This window comes from Sinocyclocheilus rhinocerous, unplaced genomic scaffold (genome assembly GCF_001515625.1).
Source record: "Sinocyclocheilus rhinocerous isolate Xijiao unplaced genomic scaffold, SAMN03320098_v1.1 scaffold931, whole genome shotgun sequence".
Lineage (NCBI taxonomy): Eukaryota > Metazoa > Chordata > Actinopteri > Cypriniformes > Cyprinidae > Sinocyclocheilus > Sinocyclocheilus rhinocerous.
In genome coordinates this window covers 464,074-488,179 of record NW_015657104.1, presented here as the reverse complement: position 1 = coordinate 488,179, position 24,106 = coordinate 464,074, and the positions used below count along the sequence as shown (strand labels likewise).

The following is a 24,106-nucleotide window of genomic DNA, read 5'->3' as shown; positions in this document are numbered from 1 at the left end:
TATCTATATAAGTCTTGGTTTTGTACAGTGCAATCAAAGATAAGTCAACATCTTTGAACAATACAGATAAGCTTCCTATTGGCTGCAGTTTAAGAACTTCTTCATATTAAGTTAAATCTTGGCTTATGTTGGGGAAAGGGGTACTGCATATTTTCAAGACACATCATCTTAAATTTGAAGTGTAGCAGCAAAAAAAAGAAAAAGAAAAGAACACTGACCTTGCATTTCAATAACCTAATATCATTTCACTTATTTTTACATATAGCACATTTTATAATCTATACAATGGAGGGAACAAGGCTTCCAAATCCTCTTATACATCTTACTTTTACACGAGAGAATAGACAAGTTATACAGCACATTTTAAAATAGTTTCCCTCTTTTTAGTATTAAAATATATATATGTATATATATATATATATATTTATAAATGTCTAAGAAGACCATTTTAATAATTTTAAAATAAATCCTCTTGTCTGTGTGAGGTCTATGTACAGTTCAAAGAGATAAAAGACACCAGGCTGGGGTTGGGAACTTCCCAAAACAGTCAGAGATTCCAGACAAAGGGATGTGGGGGCTGGGAGCAGTCTAGCAATCTTTGGCTGCTTGGATCCATGCACCACCTGTAACACATGCAAAAGATAGAACATCGTTATGACCAGTACGGACAGCTGTCTGCTTTTTCATAATCTAAACTACATAAATGTCTAGTATTGGGATTTGAAATTTGAAAGCTATGAGAAGATCAGAGTCTTTACCTAGCGCCTGGTTAGCTTGATGCTGGTTTTTCTCTGTGGATTCCAGATCTTGAAGTTCCAAAGAGTCCCTCTTATAATGTGTAGCTTTCCCATACGTTTGAGAAGTCCTCTTAGAGTCGTCAAAAGAGTCTGACTCGTTATCCTCAAACCCCTCGTGCATGTAACCCTGGTATGACCCCGGCAAACTGGGGTGCACTGCCACTGTCACAGAGGCTGTTGCTGTAACCATGGTGATTGCATTGTTAGGACGCTGCAATGCTCCAGGGCTGTGGGCTGGGGCTGTAGTCCTGTTTTGCTGCTGCCCTCTCCCTGGTTGTGGCCCTAGGCCACACTGAGTAGTCCTACGAGGACAGTGGGTCCTGTCGCTAGGTAAATGTTGTCGCCTCTGCCCTTGGTACTCGTGTTTGTTGTCCCACCATGTGATCTGTGAACTGACCGAGTTGACGGCATTCTGCTTGGTCTCGCTGTTCTGTCCTTTAGAGCTGTTTTCATTAAAAGGTTTCACCACCTTGGAGGCAAGAATAAGCACAAACACATTATAAAAGTGCTCAAGAGGTACATCGCAAGCAGTTCTTCATTTTTTCTGTCAGGTCAACTTACTGTGAGCTTAGGGAAGCTGGGGTTCTTGCTGGCTTCAAGCAGGATATGAGAGGTTGGAGGTTGAGCTGGAGACGTGATGTATGCGCTCCTGTCACAGTACTTGTACTCCTCCTCGCCGATGCCAGAGGTGGTTGTAGTTTCAGAATAGTATTCGGAATCAGAAGTCTCGGAGAATGCCTGACGTGGTCCCTTGGGGATGTGCCCAGCGTAATACCCGTGGTGGTTCATAGGAGGAGGCATGGGCTCAGGAGAGGGACTTTGCAAATGACTGGCATTGTTAGCGGTTATGACCTCAGCTGGGGGGCCCATAAGCGAAAGCAGTACCGGAAGTAGCACCAAACCATTCAGGATCCCCAACAATGTCAGTATGGCCAACACTGCAAAGAAGTATCTGCAGGCAAAAACACAAATGAAGAGAATATTAAAGTTAAAGGAGCCACCAAACATCCACAGTATGTTGAACCAAGATATGAGCCAATAGGGTCATCATCTAGGAGATGAGTTCCTGTATGATGTTGCTTCCCCTCTTATCCATAATTTCTTTCCCTACATTTCCTCTCCCTGATTCCTCTCTCCTGGTGACCTGACAAAGCTGGAGAGAAATTCCTGGGTTCCATCTTCGTAACGAGTACTAGCTCTCTCTCTCTCTGGGAGCCCTCATCTATCACCACTGCCCTGCCACTTCCTGCCACACAGGAGATGTGTTTACATTAGTGAACAGATTCTTCGCGTCATAAACACTCATCCCTCTCCATTGCTTTTCTCCCTCTGCTTTCTTCCCTCCCTCTGTCCTAAAAGCTGCCACTGCCGTTAATTTAATTCTCTCCTCAGAAACTTAATACCCCCTCTTATTGAGATCTTATTTCACCCCGGCCAGGGCACGCCACCTTTATGTTTACGCTGAGCAGGCCAGACCAGACCTTTGCTTTCTACCTTTTTCTTCCTCCTACTCTCTCTCCCTCCTCCTGGCCCTCAACAGACATACTGGACCAAGAGCTAATCACACAACACTAATGTTGAGATCTACTGAAAGGTATTTGATTCATGTGCAATAAACTCTTATTTGCTAAAAACCTGTAAAACTGACCCTAGAATCCATCAACACCAGTTTTTACAGTCAACAAGTATTCTGTGTGCAAAAGAAATTTGTTCCGTCAAATATCTCGCTTATTAATCTCTCTGAAACTATTCTGATTAAGACTAAGACTAGCTATTTTCTCAGTGGAGGTGACTAAAGCAGAAACCTCAATCCAGTGCTGAAGACTAGCAGGAAACACCACCCTCCACCTCCAGAGCCAAGAACATGGAGGTCTGGTTGGCACAGGCGCTAGCGAGTCTGGTGGAGCAGTGAAGTGGTGCAGAGTTGCTTAAGGTTGGAAGCAGCGCCGAAAACGTATGTTTGAACGAAGGGGCCAAGGGAGAGGGTGGTGAATGAGGTTTCCCAGGCTTTAGCTCATGGGTGAGTGCTAGCAGTAAAGGCTAGAGAAGAGCTATAGTAATTTTGCTCTGTATACTGGCTTGCGTGTTAACATGTAGTGCTCACTAATCGGCTGCAGGGCTGTGAGGGTGTCTGCGCCTCTGTGCTTCAGCTCAGAGCACTGAGGGAGGGCTCTGATTCACCACAAGAAAGACAGTGCATGAGAAAATTAGAGAGCACTCCAGTTAAATGGTTACACTAAAAAGAGACAATTCAGCTGTGGTTCAGACTTTTGGAGGTAAGAAAAAGAGAAACAAAATCTGGAAAAAAAAGTTTGGAATGTTCTTTTAACCTCCCACCCTCTGACCATTTTTGCTTCTGTCACATCTAAAAAAAAACTTGGGTTTAAGAAAGAAAGAAAGAGGGGAAAAAGTTCATCTTTGGCATATCTGCTTGGAGCATTCCAGACACACAGTGGAAACTGCTGTCCATTGACCCGTCTCCTCCAATGAGGCCATGTGTTTACTTTGGCTCTCTGAGAACCGTCAAACAAATGAATCAAAAAACCCTGTTAAAAAGATTACAGGTCTGACGGTCATCGCACCACTAAACCTCCATTTTGGATCTATTTTGGTTTTGTCTCTATCGCAGCTCCCTGAGGAACCAAGACCTGTACTGTATCACAGAACCTCTGGTTTTAAAGACTATAATTACATATTTTCAGTCATTATGCACAGTCAGGGAGAGGTAATATTTAAATTGACCTCTAAAACCCAAATTTCCAAGGTGGCCTGTCAGGGTCTGTGCGTAAAACACAGCACTACCGGAGACTCCAGTCAGAATTATATGCCACATTTAGACCAGAGACTGAGCTATGCTATGGGTTTCTCAGATGGAGAGAAGCAAGCCTGCATTCATTTCCTCCACTCCTGCCTACAACTTCTCTCATGTCTGTTTCATTAACATAGATGAATCAGACAGCTTAAGTGTGAACCATTTTCTTTCTCAGTCATCTCTTTCCACAGCGATGGCTAAAAACAGTTCGAAGAATCACTTTGATAGGAGTTCAAGAAAGGCACAATCATCCTTTCAACACAGTTTGTAATGTTCAGTGAAAACATGAAGGCTGTTTAATGGGGAAAAAAATCAGACAAAGCAGCCAGCCATCTCTGGCTGCACTTACGTCCACCTTTTGTTAGTTAAAAGCACTCATTCTGTCTGACGGTCCTGTATACATGAAAAGATTGGAAAAAGGGTGCATGTTTATTTTACTAAGTCAACATTCTGAAAGTGGAGCGTGATTTATTTAAGGAGTAAAAAAGAAAAAAAAAGAAAGAAAAAAAAAGACTAAACCATCCATGGGCCCTGCCTGGGTTAGACCTCCAGAGTAGATCTAGTGTTAGGAATTCTGTTGTTTATATAAACTGTAATCTTTTCCATTCCAAGTCAGGGGTTGGAAAGGGTGGCTCGTTCTAAGAGGGGCCGCTGAGCTTGTTCTCCTGTTTATTCAGTGTCCCACAGCCAGGAGATGTTTACAGCAATGTATTTATGCTACTCCCCAGCTAGAGGGCCAGACATCTCTCTCTCTTTCTCTCCGCATCTAAACAGGACCTCCCACCGTGAATGCCCCAGTGCTGGCACACTGCTTGTACCAAATGGTTTGCTCCAATCCCCAACCCCCAATCTTTCCTCCAGCTTTACCACTGTCCTAAAGCAATCTGCTATAACAACCCCCTGCAGTTTCCTGGAGACCCAAACCACACTGCTCTTCCCTGTTTCCAAATTATTATTTGGTGCAAAAAGTGAGTGCTTGAAAAATTCTCGAGGCATATTTGTAATTTTCAACATGCAGCTATGTTTTACTGGATCCTCTAACTAAGCCATTTTTTATGTCATGGGTCTGTTTGAGGCGGATCTCAAGGTTGTGGTTTGCTTTCAGCAGAACCTAGATCCAGATTTGAAAAAAAAAAATGTTTTTTTGACATTTTTGCTTTCTGTGAAGCAGGCATTAAACCAAGCAGAAAAGCTGCCCAAATGCGGTGGTTAGAGGGAGTTCACAACCAAATGACTGGGCAGTTGACATCCCCCCCACAATAAGGATGGGAGAAACTGTGAGCAAGCTTGTGCATGTTGAGTCACAGTGCAGTGGGTTGTATATTTACATGTTTACAAGCAGCTGCTGCACTCCCTTGATGTTTCCTCCATTTGTTGTGCATTCAAGCAGCTCAAGGATGTTTGTAAGAGCGCTGTGGTGGTCTAAGGGGAGTTAACAACCAGACTGACAACACCAGGTGATAGGGAGGCAAACGTTATCACCTGTACCCTACAGCCACGTGGACAACTGTCTCTCTGCCTAAGGCCCATCACCATTTTGAAAGCCAGCATATGGGCCGACCTCAGAGACCCACCTGGAGAACTGTCAATCACTCACCTCATGATGAAGTCAAACTCCGAGCCGGCAAGCATGAGCACTCCCAGCAAAGTAGAGATGGCACCGTCAATCACAGGAGCGAACATATGCTCCATAGCCACGGCTGAACGAGTGTTCCTGTCCCCAATGGCAGTCAGGAAACCCTACAATGTGGAAAATAGAGAGAATGAAACTGGTCTATTTGATTTTATTGGCAGAAATACAAATACTGATGAATTACTGTGCAAGATGTTCTTACCAGTGCAATGTGCACGGTAAACTCCACCCCAATACCAACGGAGGCTATAAGGATGACAACAGGAATGGCACTCAGTTTGATACCAATAAGGCCCATGATGCCAAAAAGTTCCACTGTCATCATGGCCAAAATAAAAACCTGTTGAGTAGAAGAAAAGATTAGCATGTTAGTGGTTACGTCACAATGAACTATGTATATGGAAAAAGCACTACATGAATTACAATGCAGAAATGGGCCTCACTGGACCAATATCCTCTACATTTCACTGTCATCTGCCCTGAGTATCAGATTACATAATGGCTATTTCCTGGCCCCTCCCGTGTCTTCTCAATATGAGGGCTAGGGGAATGAGTGACACAATAAGATAAAAGAGCATAAGGACCATTCTACTCTCTCTTTCCTGGTGCAGTGTAGTCCTCAGTGCTTTTCTACACAGGAGAAACAGTTTTTCTATAAATTAAATAGGGCACTTGGTTAATTCTTTGCCCTGAAAACATTTGATGTTGGCAGGGGTTCCAATTTGGTCATGCTTAAATTGGAGATGGTAAACCCCATTTTACTGCGGCCACATATAGGCTGTGAAACTGAAGAGGACAGAGACAGTTTTCAGTTAAAAAAAGCAAGGGCACTAAACTGTTTACTTTATCATTTAAATAAATGCCATAGGCATTCACACATAAATGAGTCTGACATATTACAGCTAAACCAGGAATATTGTCAACCAAGGCAAATGGCCACTTCTAGTTTCCTTGCTTCTTCATGTTGAGCTGAGGACCCCACCAGCATGTGTGAAATGCCTCCTAGCCCCTGAACTAACTCACCCACCCAGTCCCTGATGGATGGGTTTAACAGGCCAAGGTCGTGACTGGGCAGATCCGTCCTGTCCCCAAATTTCTGGACAAAGGCAGTTGGAGGTAAAAGCCTTCAGGAGAGCTTTGCATTTCTTCTTTAAAAAGTCTTGCTGCGCCCATTTGAATGACAAAAGTGATGAGGGGGAGAGTACTTATGTGTATGACTGTGTGTGTGAATATGTGCGTATGCAAACAGCACCCTCTAGACAATCCGCCAAGGCCCTCCGCAGAAAACTGCCCTGGTGGCAAAGTTATTGAGCTGTGTTGAGGGGATCAGGGGGAGCAAGAGAAATAAGAGAATTGGGGAAGAGGCTAGAAAAAAGGGAGTTAGAAATGGATTAGGGTGAGAGGAAGGCAGACTTACAATGACGCCTGCAGTCCAGGGGTTAAGCAGGAGGATGGCGCATACCAGGAAGGTGCAGGCAAGCACTACGCTGATGGACAGCAAGAACCAGTGGCGCAGACCAATGTACTGTTCCCAAAACAAAAAGGGGTAGCCGTTGGGATAGTTCTGGATTCCCTGACGCATCAATTCCTCGCAGATTGTGCGCACACTCTCAATGGCTTCAATGAAGTCTGAGGCTTGTCTGAGGCCATTTAGGTAGAAAGGAAACTGAGCGAACTCTAGAGGCTCTGCTGCTGGGACTGAAAGAGAAAAGTAATGCTCTTAGACATGAACACACTTTTGAAACATGCATCCATAAATATGAATTTGACCACCTTGCTAATGTCATTGTCTTTGGTTTACTTACTGCGAAGGTTCTCCCCAGTGGTGTCGTACTTATCATGGATCCACTCCCGAGGATGGGGGTAAAAGTTGGCTTGGGAGACAGCGTAGCCTAGCGGATCATTACTGACCCATACTGTCAGGTAGATGTAAAAAACCTCTGGTGGAATCAGACCATCCTCATCCACCAGGCGACGAGATGTGAGCTTTAAAAGAAATGTGTAAAAGTAAGTTTTGGGATAGATGCAAAGTTTTGGAGGGGTATTTAAACTGAATGGTACAATAGTTGACCACACACCTGGCTGTAGTTGAAAGGGTCTTTTTTAGAGCCAGTTTGTATGAGAAGCTTGTATGCCAGCGCTCCATCCTCTGTACCATTCCGATAGCTGTCATAGGTGATTCTGCCAGCTTCCCAGTCAGCATCAAATGTAGCCTGCAGACCTACATGAAGCATGGACGTGTACAATTAGACCTACTGTGAGAAAGCTGTTCAAACCTTCCTACTTTTATTTTCACAATTCAGTAAGCTATGACAGAGGATTGATAAAATCGCTCCTCCCTTAGAGAAGGGGGCAAAAACTTGGGTCAGATTTAATGCAAATCCACACACACAAACAGGCGTATAAACCAAAAGCCCCCCCCCCCTTGCTGGGTTCTCCATCTTTCTTGACAATATGATAAAAGAGCATAAGGACCATTCTGCTCTCACTTTCGTGGTGCAGTGTAGTCCCTCAGAGCTTTCCTACTCAGGAGAAACAGTTTTTCTATAAATTAAATAGGGCACTTGGTTAATTCTTTGCCCTGAAAACATTTGATGTTGGCAGGGGTTCCAATTTGGTCATGCTTAAATTGGAGCTGGTAAAACCCATTTTACTGCGGCCACATATAGGCTGTGAAACTGAAGAGGACAGAGCTCTAATTCTAAGCAAGTGCAGTAAACTTTACTTTATCATTTAAATAAATGCCATAGGCTTTTACACACAAATTAGTCTGACATATTACTAAACCAGAAATACATGTCAACTAAGGCCAATGGCCACTTCTAGTTCCTTGCTTCTTCATGTTGAGCTGCGGACCCCACCAGCCTGTGTGAAACACCTCCTAGCCCATGAACTAACTCACCCACCCACTACACCCACTACACCCAGTCCCTGATGGATGGGTTTAGCAGGCCAAGGTCGTGACTGGGCAGATCTGTCCTGTCCCCAAATTTCTGGACAAAGGCAGTTGGAGGTAAAAGCCTTCAGGAGAGCTTTGCATTTCTTCTTTAGAAAGTCTTGCTGCACCCATTTGAATGACAAAAGAGATGAGGGGGTATGTGTGTGACTGTGTGTATATATGTGTGTATGCAAGCAGCACCCTCTAGACAACCCGCCAAGGCCCTCCCCAGAAAACTGCCCTGGTGGCAAAGTTATTGAGCTGTGTTGAGGGGATCAGGGGGAGCAAGAGAAATAAGAGAATAGGGGAAGGGGCTAGAAAAAATGGGAGTTAGAAATGGATTAGGGTGAGAGGAAGGCAGACTTACAATGACGCCTGCAGTCCAGGGGTTGAGCAGGAGGATGGCGCACACCAGGAAGGTGCAGGCAAGGACTACGCTGATGGACAGCAAGAACCAGTGGCGCAGGCCAATGTACTGTTCCCAGAACAGAAAGGGGTAGCCGTTGGGATAGTTCTGGATTCCCTGACGCATAAATTCTTCGCAAACTGTGCGCACACTCTCAATGGCTTCAATGAAGTCTGAGGCTTGTCTGAGGCCATTTAGGTAGAAAGGAAACTGAGCGAACTCTAGAGGCTCTGCCGCAGGGACTGAAAGAGAGAAGAGGTAATGCTTTTGAAACATGCATCCATAAATATGACTTTGACCACCTTTCTAATATCATTGTCTTTGGTTTACTTACTGCGAAGGTTCTCCCCAGTGGTGTCGTACTTATCATGGATCCACTCCCGAGGATGGGGGTAAAAGTTGGCTTGGGAGACAGCATAGCCTAGCGGATCATTACTGACCCATACTGTCAGGTAGATGTAAAAAACCTCTGGTGGAATGAGACCATCCTCGTCCACCAGGCGACGGGAAGTGAGCTTTACAAGAAACAAAATGTGTAAACGTAAGTTTTGGGATAGATGCAAAGTTTTGGATGGGTATTTAAACTGAATGCTCCAATAGTTGACCACATACCTGGCTGTAGTTAAAAGGTTCTTTTTTAGAGCCAGTTTGTATGAGGAGCTTGTAGGCCAGCGCTCCATCCTCTGTGCCATTGCGATAGCTGTCATAGGTGATTCTGCCAGCTTCCCAATCAGCATCAAATGTAGCCTGCAGACCTACATGGAGCATGGATGGGTACAATTAGACCTACTGTGAGAAAGCTGTTCAAACCTTCCTACTTTTCTTTTCACAATTCAGTAAGCTATGACAGAGGATTGTTAAAATCGCTCCTCCCTTAGAGAGGGGGTAAAAACTTGGGTCAGATTTAATGCCAATCCACACACACAAACAGGCGTATAAACCAAAAGTCCCCCTCCCCTTGCTGGGTTCTCCATCTTTCTGCCTGGTGCTGAATAAATGTGTGTGGGCTGAATAAACTAACCAGAGAAAGCCTTTCGTGCTCTCCAAATTACAAAGTCTGGCAACAGCTGAAAAACAGTTTCTACAACCATTCTGTAATTACAGAGATCTCCTCACAAGAAAAGGAAATAGCATAGGGGAGAAAGAGAGAGTCTTTCAACTACCTCCAGTTTCCACAGCCTTTCATAGTAAATAGCTTCTTTTCAGTTCGCTGGGTTTTAGTTATTGTGGATTCACCGCACAGTTAAGCTCTCAATACAAACTAATGTGAGCAGAGAGGTCACAAACAGTCTGAGATAACCCCTGACCCTCCTGTAATCTTCTCTATGCCCAGGTGGGTGAAACACAAAAGCAGATGACAGAAGTGAACTTTCACTGAACTCCTTTGTTTTACCTTGAGAGATAAGAGCATTTCCCACACAATGAATGAGCACAGCTGAAAATTATAGTTTATGTGGCATTTTTCACCATAGCTATGTTTCATATTTACTAATATTTTGTACATACTTATATATCCTTATCTATAAACAACACAATGGTGCAAGACAAGGTATAGGCTGATTTTTCAGACATAGTGTTAGGCATTGTGAAAATAGTCGTAGTAGTAAAAGCCGTAGCCTTAGCAAGCACTGCTAAAAAAATAACATACCTTTGAGCCAGTCCTGGAAGTAGTGCAGCCACATTCTGGGAAGTTTGTGATTGCTATCCTTTACTACATATTTTACAGAGTTGAAGGCATTGTGAAGCTGTAGAAGCTGTCTTTGAGAACGGGCATAGTCAAAGCCATCCATGGTAACCAGGTACATGTTATAGAATGAGAAGTATTTAAACTGGGCAGTGATAAAGGCATTCTCCTTTGTGTCTCTGGGGACAATATCAGTCAAGTAGAGTCCATCATGAACCATTGTGGTACCATAGAGGCTGAGGCTCAGAAGAGCCACAAAAACGACGACCACCACAGTCTTAGTTTCGGGCTTCAGCAACAGAGGGGCATACTTTTCCCGTGCAAAGCTTGACAGATTCCAGCGAAAGAAGGGCAGAGGCACACACTCACGGCCCTCTTTGGGCTCCTCCACCTGGGCTAGAAGGTCTCGGGTGGAGCTGGAGGTGGTGAACAGCTGGGAGCTATAAGGGTCAGTGGTGGGAGTGGGTGTGGATAGGACCATGGATGGAGGACTGGTGGAGATCTGGGAAGTAGGTGGCAGAATGGTGACAATATGCTGACCGGCTGCATCACACTGGGTGAAAGCCTGCACAGTGGTGGTGATGTGAGTGCTGGTGGTTATAGTGGAACCAGTGTAGGTGGGAGTGGCCGGAGCGTGCTGGTGGTTGTCGTTAGCATCTGAGAACTCCTGAGGCTGGATCTGGATCACCCGAGATGAACAGGGACTGGAAGAAAAAAACCCATAGAAATCCACATGTTAAGTACCAAAGGCTTTGGCATAATAAAAGGGCTGATATTAAGTAAGGACAGTGCATCTTAATTACCTGTAGAAACCGCACAGGATGTCCAGTCTTTTGTCCTCCCGCCTGTGCAGGTCCAAGCTCAGAATGGCAGGGAAGATCAGCAGAACCATGGCAAAGTTAAAGACCACCACAATAGCCGCCTGAAATAAAGAGTAAGTGAGAAAGAGAGACTTCAGGATAAAGGCCAAGTCTTTTCGTTCATGAGTTCTACGCTGCCACCCGACTCCACAGCTGCTGTCTGAACTTGAGAAAAAACACTCTGCATTCAAGATCCCTTGCTGTTTTAGTGCCTCGGATTGAATCCCAGAAAGTAAAATATACACCCTAAATCAACCAGCAACCCCTCCCCCATCACTCCACAAATAGTCAACAATCCAAGGAAAGGGGACTCCCAAGGTCACAGCAAGTATGAGCAGAACGCCCACCCCCCACCAACTCCACCAGCCTCAGACAGACATTATATTCTGTATCATTACAGTGCAGACCACCCAGGGTTAGCCTGGGAGATCAGAGAAGCACAGTCTGATGGCTGGGTGATATACTGATATATTCACCCATCTCATTACCTCTCTCTCTCTCTGTATCCCCTCCCCACCTGAAAATCAGGCTGTGACTTTAGTTGGATGAAGGGGTTTGACCATAAAATAAAGAGAGAGAGAATGCAAGAAAAAGAAACAACAAAGACCATCCTCAGTTTAAATGAACTTTGACTGCTCATTTTATAAAGCCACCTTTCACTGCCCTTTTCAGATAGTGAAAGCTCCTGAATGGGCATCACAGGGCGCAATGGTTTATGACATGTACTACTACTCACACACAAAATACACACTCATACCTGAAGTGAGAAGGCCCGGAGAGCAGGAATAGGCACTAGGGCAGCCATGAAAAAAGCAATCATGTTATTGATGGAGGTGAGAGCCACACTGGTGCCGGTTCTTCTTAGGCAGTCACCTGTCATCTCCTATGGAGAGATATGGCAAATAATGAGCTGTGATCTTCAGAAACAACAACAGAAAGCCTAAGCAACATTTTCATTCCCCAGAAGTCATGATCCAAAGCATGTTCATGAGATACGTGCCTTGAACGGGATGTTGGATCTGGTCTCGGTGAAGGAATGAGCCAGCAAAAACATGTCATCAACTCCAATGCCCAGGGCCAGGAATGGCAGCACCTGTGGAGGAACGCACAGCTCTGTTACAGCCAAGCCCTGAGGCTGAGTGTGAATTTAAGACGTTTAGGTGTGTACTTACCTGCGTGGTGGCGGCATTGAAGGACAGCCCCAGCAGCGAGCACAGTCCAAGTCCTGCAGCCACCGATAGAGCAACTAGAAGCACTCCTGCCAGCCCTACAGCACCCTGAGACTTAGCACAGTCCCAGCGCAGCATGGTCACGCATGCATATGCCAGCTGTGCATAGAGAGACACATGTAAGGGAATAGCTCCACACATATGGAGACATGCTCATCACATTTCCATTAGCCTTAACTAGAGTTGCCACAGTAATGGATGTCTTACCATGAGCAGATAACCACCTGCCACCCTGATTACACTGACGTCAGAGAAAGACTTCATGATGTCATTAAGAGTGGTGGTAGAGAAAGCGTAAACATTGGAGGAAGAGTTCTGAGGAATGCTCCCATGGACAACCTAGAAACAATCACAGTTTTAAACATTAATCCAGAGAATCCAACTACATGATTTCCAGTATTTGGATTGGAAAGAGCATATATGCATGGGTCAAATCAAAGAGGCTTGTGACTGGCTGCAATTTAATAAATTTAGTTGCTTAACCTAGCGTTGTGTGTTTTCAATGAACTTCTGCACTCATTGTGGAACAGAGCAAATCTTGAATTACTTTTCTGACAAGCCACACAAACATGGGTCAAATCAAAGAGGCTTGTGACTGGCTGCAATTTAATAAATTATTTGCTTAACCTAGCGTTGTGTGTTTTCAATGAACTTCTGCACTCATTGCGGAACAGAGCAAATCTTGAATTACTTTTCTGACAAGCCACACAAACATAAATTTTTCTGTGGGCCGTACCCTCATCCACCTCGTATTTTATCCTAATAACACACAAACAAGATAGTACGAGACCTTATGAAGCTTGACAAGCAAGAAATAATGAGCACAGATGCCAGAGGGCAGAGGTCAGATGGATCAGATGAGATCACATGGTCTCTCAGGCTACTCCATCAGCACTATGAATGGCCAACAACCTTAAGGGGAAAGGAATACCTCTGCACTTTGTTTTTACAGTGCCCTATCCCCCCAACCTCCCCTGACTCCACTTCCTTTGCTCTTGCTCTCTTTTCTGAGGCAGTAGACATTACTGGAGGCTCTCCTCTCTCTGTAAAGGCCCCGATATACTTCAGTCGAAATGGAACGAACTGGTGTGACATCATTTCGAACAAAATCAGGCCAAAACGAAGTTCGTTTTGGGAGTTCGAAATGGCTTGCCAAAGCAAACTCTCCGGAAAAGATTGCTCCGGCTGCAAAACACCTTCATACTACCACTGCTCTGTGGCAATTACATAATAGGTAGGGGAACAGAGCAAATCTTGAATTACTTTTCTGACAAGCCACACAAACATAAATTTTTCTGTGGGCCGTACCCTCATCCACCTCGTATTTTATCCTAATAACACACAAACAAGATAGTACGAGACCTTATGAAGCTTGACAAGCAAGAAATAATGAGCACAGATGCCAGAGGGCAGAGGTCAGATGGATCAGATGAGATCACATGGTCTCTCAGGCTACTCCATCAGCACTATGAATGGCCAACAACCTTAAGGGGAAAGGAATACCTCTGCACTTTGTTTTTACAGTGCCCTATCCCCCCAACCTCCCCTGACTCCACTTCCTTTGCTCTTGCTCTCTTTTCTGAGGCAGTAGACATTACTGGAGGCTCTCCTCTCTCTGTAAAGGCCCCGATATACTTCAGTCGAAATGGAACGAACTGATGTGACATCATTTCGAACAAAATCAGGCCAAAACGAAGTTCGTTTTGGGAGTTCGAAATGGCTTGCCAAAGCAAACTCTCCGGAAAAGATTGCTCCGGCTGCAAAACACCTTCATACTACCACTGCTCTGTGGCAATTACATAATAGGTAGGTGTGTGCTGAGGATCCGCCTTCCTTTACACGGAGCACTTCTCTGGCTCATTTCATCAGTTGAGCCTGTCGAGGTAAGATCTCCATGTGAGAAAACATGAACACACTGGAGATCTGCTTTATAGTAGAAAATGAAGTTGTGCTTCTGATGAAAGGAGGCACTGACACAGTTTTTCATGTTTGATACTGCAAAGCTGCTTGCTTTTAAGCAATAAAGTGCCATATAAATACATGACTTTACTGGAGTGCTAATTTGCAGATTTCGTGCAAACATACCCACGTTGTTATGGTCAGATGCTTTTCTTATGCTTTCTTTAAAAACATTCTTTCTGTTCTCTCATTTTTGTTGTGTTTATGTTGTTACTGAGAGGAAAGCGTTGCAGCACATATTTACATATTCATCTAAACGTTGCTCACTTCAGTGTGGGCGGTGTCGGGATGTTCAATAAGAGTATACCACTGCTCACATTTTTCGAACTTCGTTTTACCCCTAAATGAAGAACGAAAAAGAACTTTGCTGTGAGTATATCAGGGCCTTAATTCTCTCTCTCTCTCTCTTTCAGTGAACATGCTGGGTGTCAGTTATCACAAAAACAGCTTGTTCCTATAACTGGGAGTCTTGTCAGTGGCCTCCTAGGAGGACTCCGTTTACTAGGCAGCTGAGGATTGATGGAATTCAGGCAGACGTTGCCATCCTCTGGTCTAAGGAAAACAACCCTCTTGCACCACTTGTGACCTCCTGCACTCTTTTTACCTTTCCACCCCAGCTGGGCACCCTCCACAGTCACTGAAACCATTCAGACCTCACAAAGTGATGTGTGGGTGTATTATGAAACAGGAAATTACCTCAACGAACTTCCTCTGCCAGGACTCCAAGATGGCAGTGGCCTTGTCCTCATTCCAGTTGATGTCATGGATCTCATAGTCGTCTTTAAAGTGCTCATAGAGCTGTTTGGGACTCATGAGGAGGAACATGGTCTGAAAGGCCTCCGCACTATACGGGAAAATACAGAGGGCTGAGTGAGATCTGAACGTACAAACATGCGTGTGCAGATACCATTGTGTTGCAAAGTGATAATAAGGAGACCTTAATAGGGAGACATTATAATAAAGGCTGGAATTATGTGTGTCGTCCCTCTCAGGCTTTATAAATCATTCTAACACTTCCACTGAGATTAGAACAATGATCAAATACTGGGCAAAAGGCCAAAATACCGCTCTCTGCAGAGACTTTAATTTATTGCAAATTAAACTTCTGCATTGAAAATACACACATATGAGATTAAATTACAGGTGTTAAATACTTTTGCTCTTGCTTTTAGTTTACCCACAATTTGTTTACTTTGTATCATATATGTTCTTTTTTTCTGTTCAATGTGTTTTCATTTGTCTCCACTCTGCATTTCAGATCCGTCCATAGGTTATGTGGCTGTCCATCATGTTTAATTGGTCTTTCTTATACTGGGGTCAGAGGTGGAAACTGATCCCTCTTCATGTAAGGAATTCCTTGGATGTGTGAGGTTATTAGGAGTCAGAAAGATTCCTCCCTCTCTCCATCTCTGTCTCTTTCTGGTTTTCTCTCTTACTTTCTCTCTTGTCAGGGCCTCCTAAGAGAGGCCCACCCACATACCCCCTCCTCTTGCCTATCCTTCTTTCTTTCCCCCTCTTTCTCACCTCTGCAAGGCATTCTGGGAGTCCTTTACTCTTTCACCCAGGATCAACTCCTCCTGCCAGTGCATGAACTTCTTGGAGAAACCATGGCAACCACCCTGAAGTTCAGCAGCAATGTCAGGCACCTAAATAATACATAGACAACACATTTAACGCAAACGTGTAAATTCTACAGACTCATATTAATAAAACATTGTCATTTGCATTACAACACTGTGCTCACCTGCCGGGGGTCCTTATTAGGGGCACTGTGAGGGCAGTCTGTGTCATTGGGATCCAAGCATGGCCGGTTCATATAGGCGTGGCCCACCTGAGCCTTATCTAGCATTTCTCGGAAGCCCTCTAGAGATGTAAACTGGCTCAACTCCTCCATTAGCTTGAGGGGGTCCAGATTCATCCACTGAATGTCAGGCATACCCCTGCGACAAGAAACACAATAAACAACAAAACTGAGACATTTTAATTAAGTTAGCAGACTAAATGTGTCAATTCTATGACTTTTTCAAAAGATAGCATGCTTTTTCCAAGCAAACCCTTTTCCCCTTCCCTGCTGCTGCTTCTCCGAGCCTGCCGGCACCAGTTCCTCCCTGGTGGTGGCAGACTACAGATGCCACATAAAGTAGCGTTTATTATCCTGTTACACGGAGGGGCATAATGTGCCGGCGGTCTACAGGCTGCTGTCTCTTAACTTTGTGCATCGAGTCATAATGATTACCTCTGCTTCTAAAACATCTTGATAAGGATGAAGGTGGGCAGTGGGAATGCTGAAAAGGGCTGTGCCGACTGTCTTGAATGCTGCTTTGAGCCCAGTGTTCTCAAACCCTTAGCCTGCAGGTTTTAATCTATCTTCTCTAACTCAGTGGGTATTGAGAGAGTGGACTGTTGTTTATTGATGTGCCAAAGACTAATTCTCTAGGTGTAGTGGAGTTACAGTTGGACTCTTTTTAAAGTTCTGATTTACATTAGAAGACTTCAGCAGGGTGATTTTGAGAAACACTGATAACCTGAAAATTGCAAACTTTTGACATTATTTAATTATCATTATCAAAACTTTCCCAACCAACAAATATGTAGCTAATACATCCCAAGTAAAAATGCCATAGAACGCAGAGTGAGAGAGGGGCCTTTCACTGTGATGAGTATTTGTGGGTAAAGAAGAATAAAAGTGAATAGTGTCCTAACTCCAGGCCCAATCTCACTCCAATAACTCATGAAGAGCAGCTTCAAATAAAGCTGGTCCTCTCCCATTCCCACATACCAAGCGCCTTTACTCCTGCTTGCAAAGAGAGTCTCCTTTATCTCCTATTTTTTGCTTGAGTGAACCGGCCTGGGCCCTTTTGTTTTTCCATAGATTGCTGCTCTTTGTTCCCTCAAGTTTTTTTCTCCCTCACTCACTCTCTCCCTCCCTTTCTCTCTCTATCTCTCTCTCTCTCGCTCTTTTCCCTTTAGATGAAAAAAAACCAGCTGAACTGAAGCGGAAGCCTGGGAGGACATTAGCCTCAGCGGCTAACGCAGGCCCACTTCATACATATCCAAATAGAGAAAACAGGACAATACGTAACAATTTTTAAAGGGCACTCATGCTTCTCGGAAAACCCTGGTATTTGTGAACTTGGGCTGATAGAGAAAAAAGTCTTTATGAGAACATACAGAATCAGTGTAAGCCAATTGAAGCCAATTTTGTCCTTCATGACATAGAATACAATATGACTTTACATTTTTCACCAACAAAATATTAAAGAGATGTTTTGGGTGGAAGTGTAAACTACAATGTCTAATGTCCACAGTTAATTTCACCCACTTTTTCCACCCTCTTTCTCTCTTTGGGCCCACGACTTGAATAATGCCCATTTTATTTGTTGGACAACTTACAACTCCAAGCCTGGGTGATTACCATGAGAATGCACAGTGTTACCCAGTGCTGACAAAGCCGGGCCCCCTCCAGGGCCCCCTCACTGATGGACACTCACTCGTAAACTGAAAGAATGCTTACCATTGTCTGACCCAAAGGCTCCCCTGCCCCCCACCCTTCCCTCCTTCCCACCCAGTAGCAGTCATCTCTCTCCCTCCCTCTCTCTCACTGTCCCCTTTCCGTAAGGGCTTCTTCAGGCTGGGGGATTGGGTGGTGGGACAGGGGTGCAGGATTAGAAATTGTCCTGTAAAGCCCCCTCACCACACTGTTGACAGCTCAAGCCACACTGACGACGGAACCAGGCTTCAGCTTATCAACAGACTAAATAGAGCTTTTGCTAGGGTCTTGATGTCAGAAATTGTCGCAGCCAATGCCATTTTGGTTGAAGGTAAAGCCCAATTGTTATAGGAGCGTGTGTTAAATCAAGGAGGGTGGTCAAAAGTTTCAGAGTTACAGTTCAGGCACAGTCCCTTGTTTCATGGTTAATTCAGGTCTCTTGAGTTTAGACATGACTTCATTAGAGATATGTGGTTATATATTAATTAAGAATAAGCAGAATGCTTACGGTAAATAGGCAGAGCCTCCCTGCAACTTGGAGCCTTCCCAAAAGCAGTCCAAAGGAGTCACGATCATACAGGGGAAAAGCTTGTCAATCATCTGCAAAGAAATTGAGTATAATCTTCGTTAAGGCAGATTTCATGGCACAGAACAAAAAAATAGCAAGTTAAGTTGAATAAACACTATAATAGCTGTCTGAAGCACGAAGCAAACAGTAATAAGAAAATTATTATGAAGCAAGCCAAAAACTGCATAATAAAAACATGCTTACCCTCTCAATCATGACATTTTCTATAATTGGGACTCCGGATTTGAAGCAAATTTTATTAAGATCCCAAGATCTGTGGGTAGAAATTGTACAACCTCACATTAAAAGACTGGCCCTCATGTTTACACGTGTCTGAAATTCCTTGTAATCCTGCTGGGGGTTGTACTCACTTTCCATAAAGAGACACTTGAACTTTACTGGCTGACAGAGCAGCCTCCAGGTGGAGCAGCAAAGCCTCCTGGGTAAGAATATTGGTTCCTTCCTGTTTGGGTATCTGTATGAGCATTTGTGAGGTGAACACTGATTCCTCTCCCTGCTTCTCTTTTGTGTAACGTAGCTCCTTGCTCACCCGACTGCCAGCTGAGACAGAGAGACAACACGGTTTGATATTTTCAAACATTCAGAAAGGAGACACATTTATGGTCATGATGTTTTTATTCCTGTTGACTATGGATAAAAACAAGTCAGAGGAACAATATAGATTTATGTTAATTGTCACACTGCAACAATTATTTTAAAAAAAACAACAACAACATGATCCTCAGTGAGAGGTTAATTTCATAATTAAACCCAAATTAAACACTCTACAGTTCTCATTCCCCTGTGTATATTCCAACTAACTCCAGAAACAGATGTGTGGATCACATTTGTGTCTTTAGCACACCAGATTGAAAATACTCCTTATGACATGGCCCACACTTTCACACAAGGCTAACAAACAGGCTTTTGCACAAAATCCTCCAGAAATTCTCCAATGTGGCTGGCTAAAAAAACTGAAAAACTCTTTCCCGGCCTAACTCCACACTGCTTAGCACAGACTGTGGTTCCTGATAGGAAGGTCGCTCAAAACGTTGGGTCTTGATCTACAGGTCACCATGCCTGATCCAGGATGTGAGCAGTAAATGTAAGGAGGGAGCAAGGCAGAAGAGCAGAGACAGAAATGCTGTTCATGTGGTATGTTGAGTCGGGATGAAAAGCATCAAAGAGTGCAGAGGAAACTCCGTAGTCCAGCCCCCTAATTAACAGAGGCGGTGATGAAAAGAGAACGCGGGGTATCTGCGGCCATGCCAAATGCACATGAAACGCACCGGCCCAGATCAGAGCCTGCCCGTCTGCCCCTCCACATCCCAATACATGATGACAAGCCTGCAGTGGCTGGCTGAGCCCACCGAGCCACTTTTTCTCCCCGGCACATCTCGCTGCCTGCCTCAGTTAATTGAGAGAGCGAGTGGGAGAGAAAGAGACATAGAGAAACAGAAAGAGAGAAATACAGAGAGAAAGAGAGAGGGGTACTGTTCTTGTCAGGGGTAGCCCACAGCTTTGTAAGTGGCTTAGAGATCTTTTAAGAACAATCCTTTAACACACATGAAAGGTTTTGTTTAATGAAAGAAAAAGCTGAACAGAAACAAAGAAATTGCACCGCAAATATAAATGCCATGTGACTTGCCCTGAAGCTTACAACTTGATGCATGCAAACATTCAGCCTCCTGGTTCCATTCATGCAGCTATCTGACATGCAGGTTACGTAAACACATTACTTCAAAAAATGTGGCGGGCTAAATCTGAAGGCCGTTTCCATTTGCAAAATGCAAACACGTATTTGTGTCGATCTACAGACAGCATGTTCATATTTAATGCATTCAGGCATCTGCAGGAATTGAGCTCCAATCCTTGGGCCTGTAATTACAGGCGCTCCTGAAGTAAATTATAGCTATTTGTGTCTGGTTCCTCCCATCTGGACCACCCAGCTAGAGGCCCGAGTGGGCCCCGCCGCTCAGTCACTGCTCCACTCAGCCACCCTCCAGATGGGAGCTTTGCTATGTTCTCTCGGCTTGCTGCTGCCGTACACTTAAAGAGACAGGCACGCAAATACTTTCACAGCCAGAAACACAACATAGAAGTGGGGAAAAGGGACTGTGATGCACAAAAGTAATCTATGATGTACATTTGAGATTTGAACAGCTGGAACGGTCAAACACAGAGGCCTAGGGGGATTTTCAAAGCACTAATCTTTTCTTTGAGTTGCTGGGCCTGGAACAGTGTAGAGGGGTTTGTGATTATGAAAAAAAAAAAAAAACTCAACAGACACCAAAATGAGGGCAGCCTAAAGGTGTTGTGTGATATCAATCCAGCAATACTGCCATACAGAGCTTACTCTCTCCCAAGCAGAGACCCTCCTTCCTTTGTTGTCCTTCATTTTTCACAGCCTTGGGGGTGACATCACCATCACGGGCCAATTATCCACAAGGAGGGTCCGACCAGTGTTCTCCAACATAGCCGGAAAGAAAACCAGCCTCAAGTGTTTCACAAAAATAAATACTCTCTAGCACATAAAATGATAAAAGCTGAAGCTAATCTACAGTCTGCCCTCACTGGCTGGAACACAATGGTAGCAAGCTTCAGCAAGCTTGTCTCAAGGTCCCACCCAGGAGCAGACCAGCAAAATGAGCTGGTGTGAGGGGGTTCCCTCCCAGTGGGCAGTATGGAAAGTGACATGTAATTAACTATGAAGAAGAAGCCCCCTGCTCCCCAGTGTCACCCCGCCAGTGGACCCTGTCAGCTCCAATCTCACTCATGTCCACCCTGGCTCTGCCTATCCAGCGCTCCGCAACATATCACCGACAACTGCATGCTCACACTGACCAGAAATAAAGTTACGTTTACCATATTGATACATAAAGGGAGCAATAAAATGTGGTTTGAATGAGAAAGGTGAAGAAAAATTGCATAATAAAGATGTAATATACTAAGAACTAATTACAACAAGAGTCATGCTAAATTAACCTAATTTAAAGATTACGGAAAAAGATGCCTTTACTTTCTACGATTTGAAGATTTGCATGTGGCGCGGTAGCAATGAGCAGCAAGGTCTGAAACCTAGTGCTTTCTCCATTAGGACAAGGCCACCTTCAAAGTGTTGTGGGCCAGATTAGAGGGATTAAGAGGCTTTTGAAAGGACTCACGCTGTTCTGGAGGAAGTCCCACAAGGAAGAGTGCTGAAAGAGACATTTTTACCTGTTTTCACCACCCAAGTAAACCCAAGAGCACAGATACACAGTCGGGTGCCAGTGCGTGCCCACGCACACACTCTCCCATACACGCTTTCACTCTCTTTTTCTGTTTCCCTTTTTCACCCACACACATTAGTATATGAAACCACCAAGAACAAAACAAGCTGGTCCAGCTCTTTTTCCTTGGGTCCGTCAAGACCCCATAATGCCCATTCCAAGTTCTTTCTTTGATTTTTTTCTTCTTCTTCTTTCCAGACACATTATGTAGACAAGGATAGATTTGGCTCAAGTGCAAATCTTTTTAAACATTTCAGCTTCACTGCAACTCTCAATCACAAGGAGTCTCAATGGCTTGACCATGACTGAGAGAACCACCCCATCTCACCCGAATACAGTGGCAGATGGAGACTGCTCCACCTCTGCCTCTATGAGCGCTAACTCAAGGCCACCAAGAGACTCAATGCAGGTCTTTGTCACCCTCATTTTCAGTCACTTTCAGCTGTTTCCCAACAAACAGGAAAAAAAAATAGAGAAACTCACTACAAAAGCAACTGGACCTGGATTTTTCCCAGCAGATAAAATAATGCGAGAGGGAGTAAGGGCTGGCATCATAGCTTATCTGTGTGTGTGAAGTGCATACGCACGCATGCATGCCCTCCTGTACATCTTTCTGAGGTAACTTTCAGCCTTGGTGATAAAACTAAACACACATCACACACTGTAACCCTCCAGATGGCAGGTAAAAAAAATATTAAAAACAAATCAAGATGGCTAATACTATGCTTGAGCTAGCAGCTATTCAGACCTGATACTTCTGTCAGCATTGACATAAATTTCCACCGGTTCTGGCATTTAGGTCCTGGCCATTTCCATATATATAGCCTTCCCTGTACTAATTATGCTAATCAGCCCTAGTGTTGGCTGCTGTGAAAAATACCCACATTAGGCACTTCACTGGCTGCTAATGCAGCTTAATGTGTGGTTGAAACATACATTCATCCCATGGTGAAAGGCAAAATTTTTCCACGTTGCTGGTTTCATTCAAACTAGAAATGAATTTATTGAGCCCAGAAACCATTTCTTTTGCACCACGTACCAAGAAAATGTTTTTTACCCTAACCAAAAGGACAAACTGTTGAGAAGGACAAAAAGGACTTTAAAAAAAAAGTGACCAGTTTCAGTTTTTTTTTTTTTTTTGGATCAAAAAAGAATGACCCTCATTGGACTGAATGTAAGAAATACTGTCTGAATCGGGCAGCAAGAGGGGCAGCTTCTTGGGGGTCTGGGCATCTACTGCCTCCGCTGGCGTTGTTTTAGTAACATTAGCTTAAGAATATACACAGAAAGGTGTACCCTAGCACATCTGCCATGGAGTTAGACCACAGTTTGCCTCTCTGATCGTGCCACCAACGTCAATGGGATGCCTTTACACCTTAGATATGAAACATGTTCTGTTGCTGCACTGACAACCTCTGGAACTGCATCATGCGCTTAACCAACAACAAGTGCAATGCCAAACAAACTGATTAGGTTGAGAGAATGAAAACGCTCTGATTTGGGGAAGAAAGTTGCTAAACTTTGAGAAGGGATGCATTCAGTTCATATGGCTGTTCTTGAGTAATGGGGGCTGGAAGGCCGACCTGTGTGGGGCGGGGGGTGGAAACGGGGGGTTGAAGTAAACATTTTCAACTGACCCAGGTTGACTCTGGCCTTGCTTGTACTTTCTACTGGTGAGGTCTAAGTCTCGGCAGTTAAGAGTTTATTTATGTAGCTGGGATACTGCGGCTTGCTATTCACCTCCAATAATGCTTCATAGAGCTTTCTTTCTATCAAATCCGGCACCAGGACTGGAAGACTGTGTATTTTCTAATGAATTATTGCATTTACCTTGCATTTCTTTTTTTTGTTTAGATAACTGCTCCTAAAACTGAAAGGTCCGCGTGTCTGTGTAAATCCTGGGCTTGTTGCTGGGTCCCTCAGTCTACATGCATGTGGACAAGGTCATTCATGCAATGTGTATATGTTCTTTATTCCTCTCTTCTGCTGCCTTGTGGCTTCATACAACTCAAGTGCGCCTGCTACCCAGATATCCCTGCACACATTTGAGTAATGTTTGTACAGCTTGTCTGTGTGTACACGTCTGTCAAGCACACCAAAATCGTGTCAAAACGGATGAGAAAAATTAAGTTACGACTGTATATGAATACATAAACATGTCCATCTGTTTGAAAAATTTTGCCGTTTGTTTAGCCCAGCACACATTTTTGCAATGACCGTTAAATGCCAACAATCCTTTTGGGAGGCCAGCATTACTCAAGCATATAATCACATATCAAAGTCTGCTCTTTTGCCCCACACCGATAGGCAACTTGTCACTGACAAAGCTTTCCTCGTCTTTCACTCTAAAAAAGCTCAATCAATTATTAAAATCCACACAATTAAAACAAGATGTGGCACTGCTCGGTTTGGTGTCAGAAACCAGATGAAATAACTTGAGCTTCTTTGAAAACACAACTTT

General features: G+C 44.1%; 1 protein-coding gene across 1 annotated transcript in view; it reads right to left on the bottom strand.

Moving 5' to 3' along the window:
• Positions 1–474: 474 nt before the first annotated feature.
• The window catches only part of LOC107720855 (protein patched homolog 1-like), a 28,483-nt gene continuing 4,851 nt past the window's right edge, over positions 475–24,106 (bottom strand). Inside the window, exons 3-22 of the mRNA XM_016528688.1 lie at positions 18,748–18,937; positions 18,581–18,650; positions 18,317–18,408; positions 16,063–16,258; positions 15,843–15,964; positions 15,015–15,162; positions 12,567–12,698; positions 12,303–12,458; positions 12,131–12,223; positions 11,888–12,013; positions 11,074–11,192; positions 10,235–10,974; positions 9,199–9,341; positions 8,921–9,101; positions 8,548–8,828; positions 5,445–5,582; positions 5,207–5,349; positions 1,359–1,749; positions 759–1,266; positions 475–623 (exon numbers count right to left, since the gene is read on the bottom strand). Coding sequence (XP_016384174.1) covers positions 589–623; positions 759–1,266; positions 1,359–1,749; positions 5,207–5,349; positions 5,445–5,582; positions 8,548–8,828; positions 8,921–9,101; positions 9,199–9,341; positions 10,235–10,974; positions 11,074–11,192; positions 11,888–12,013; positions 12,131–12,223; positions 12,303–12,458; positions 12,567–12,698; positions 15,015–15,162; positions 15,843–15,964; positions 16,063–16,258; positions 18,317–18,408; positions 18,581–18,650; positions 18,748–18,937 — 4,004 coding nt within the window. The 3' untranslated portion in view covers positions 475–588. The remainder of the gene's footprint in view (positions 624–758; positions 1,267–1,358; positions 1,750–5,206; positions 5,350–5,444; positions 5,583–8,547; positions 8,829–8,920; positions 9,102–9,198; positions 9,342–10,234; positions 10,975–11,073; positions 11,193–11,887; positions 12,014–12,130; positions 12,224–12,302; positions 12,459–12,566; positions 12,699–15,014; positions 15,163–15,842; positions 15,965–16,062; positions 16,259–18,316; positions 18,409–18,580; positions 18,651–18,747; positions 18,938–24,106) is intronic.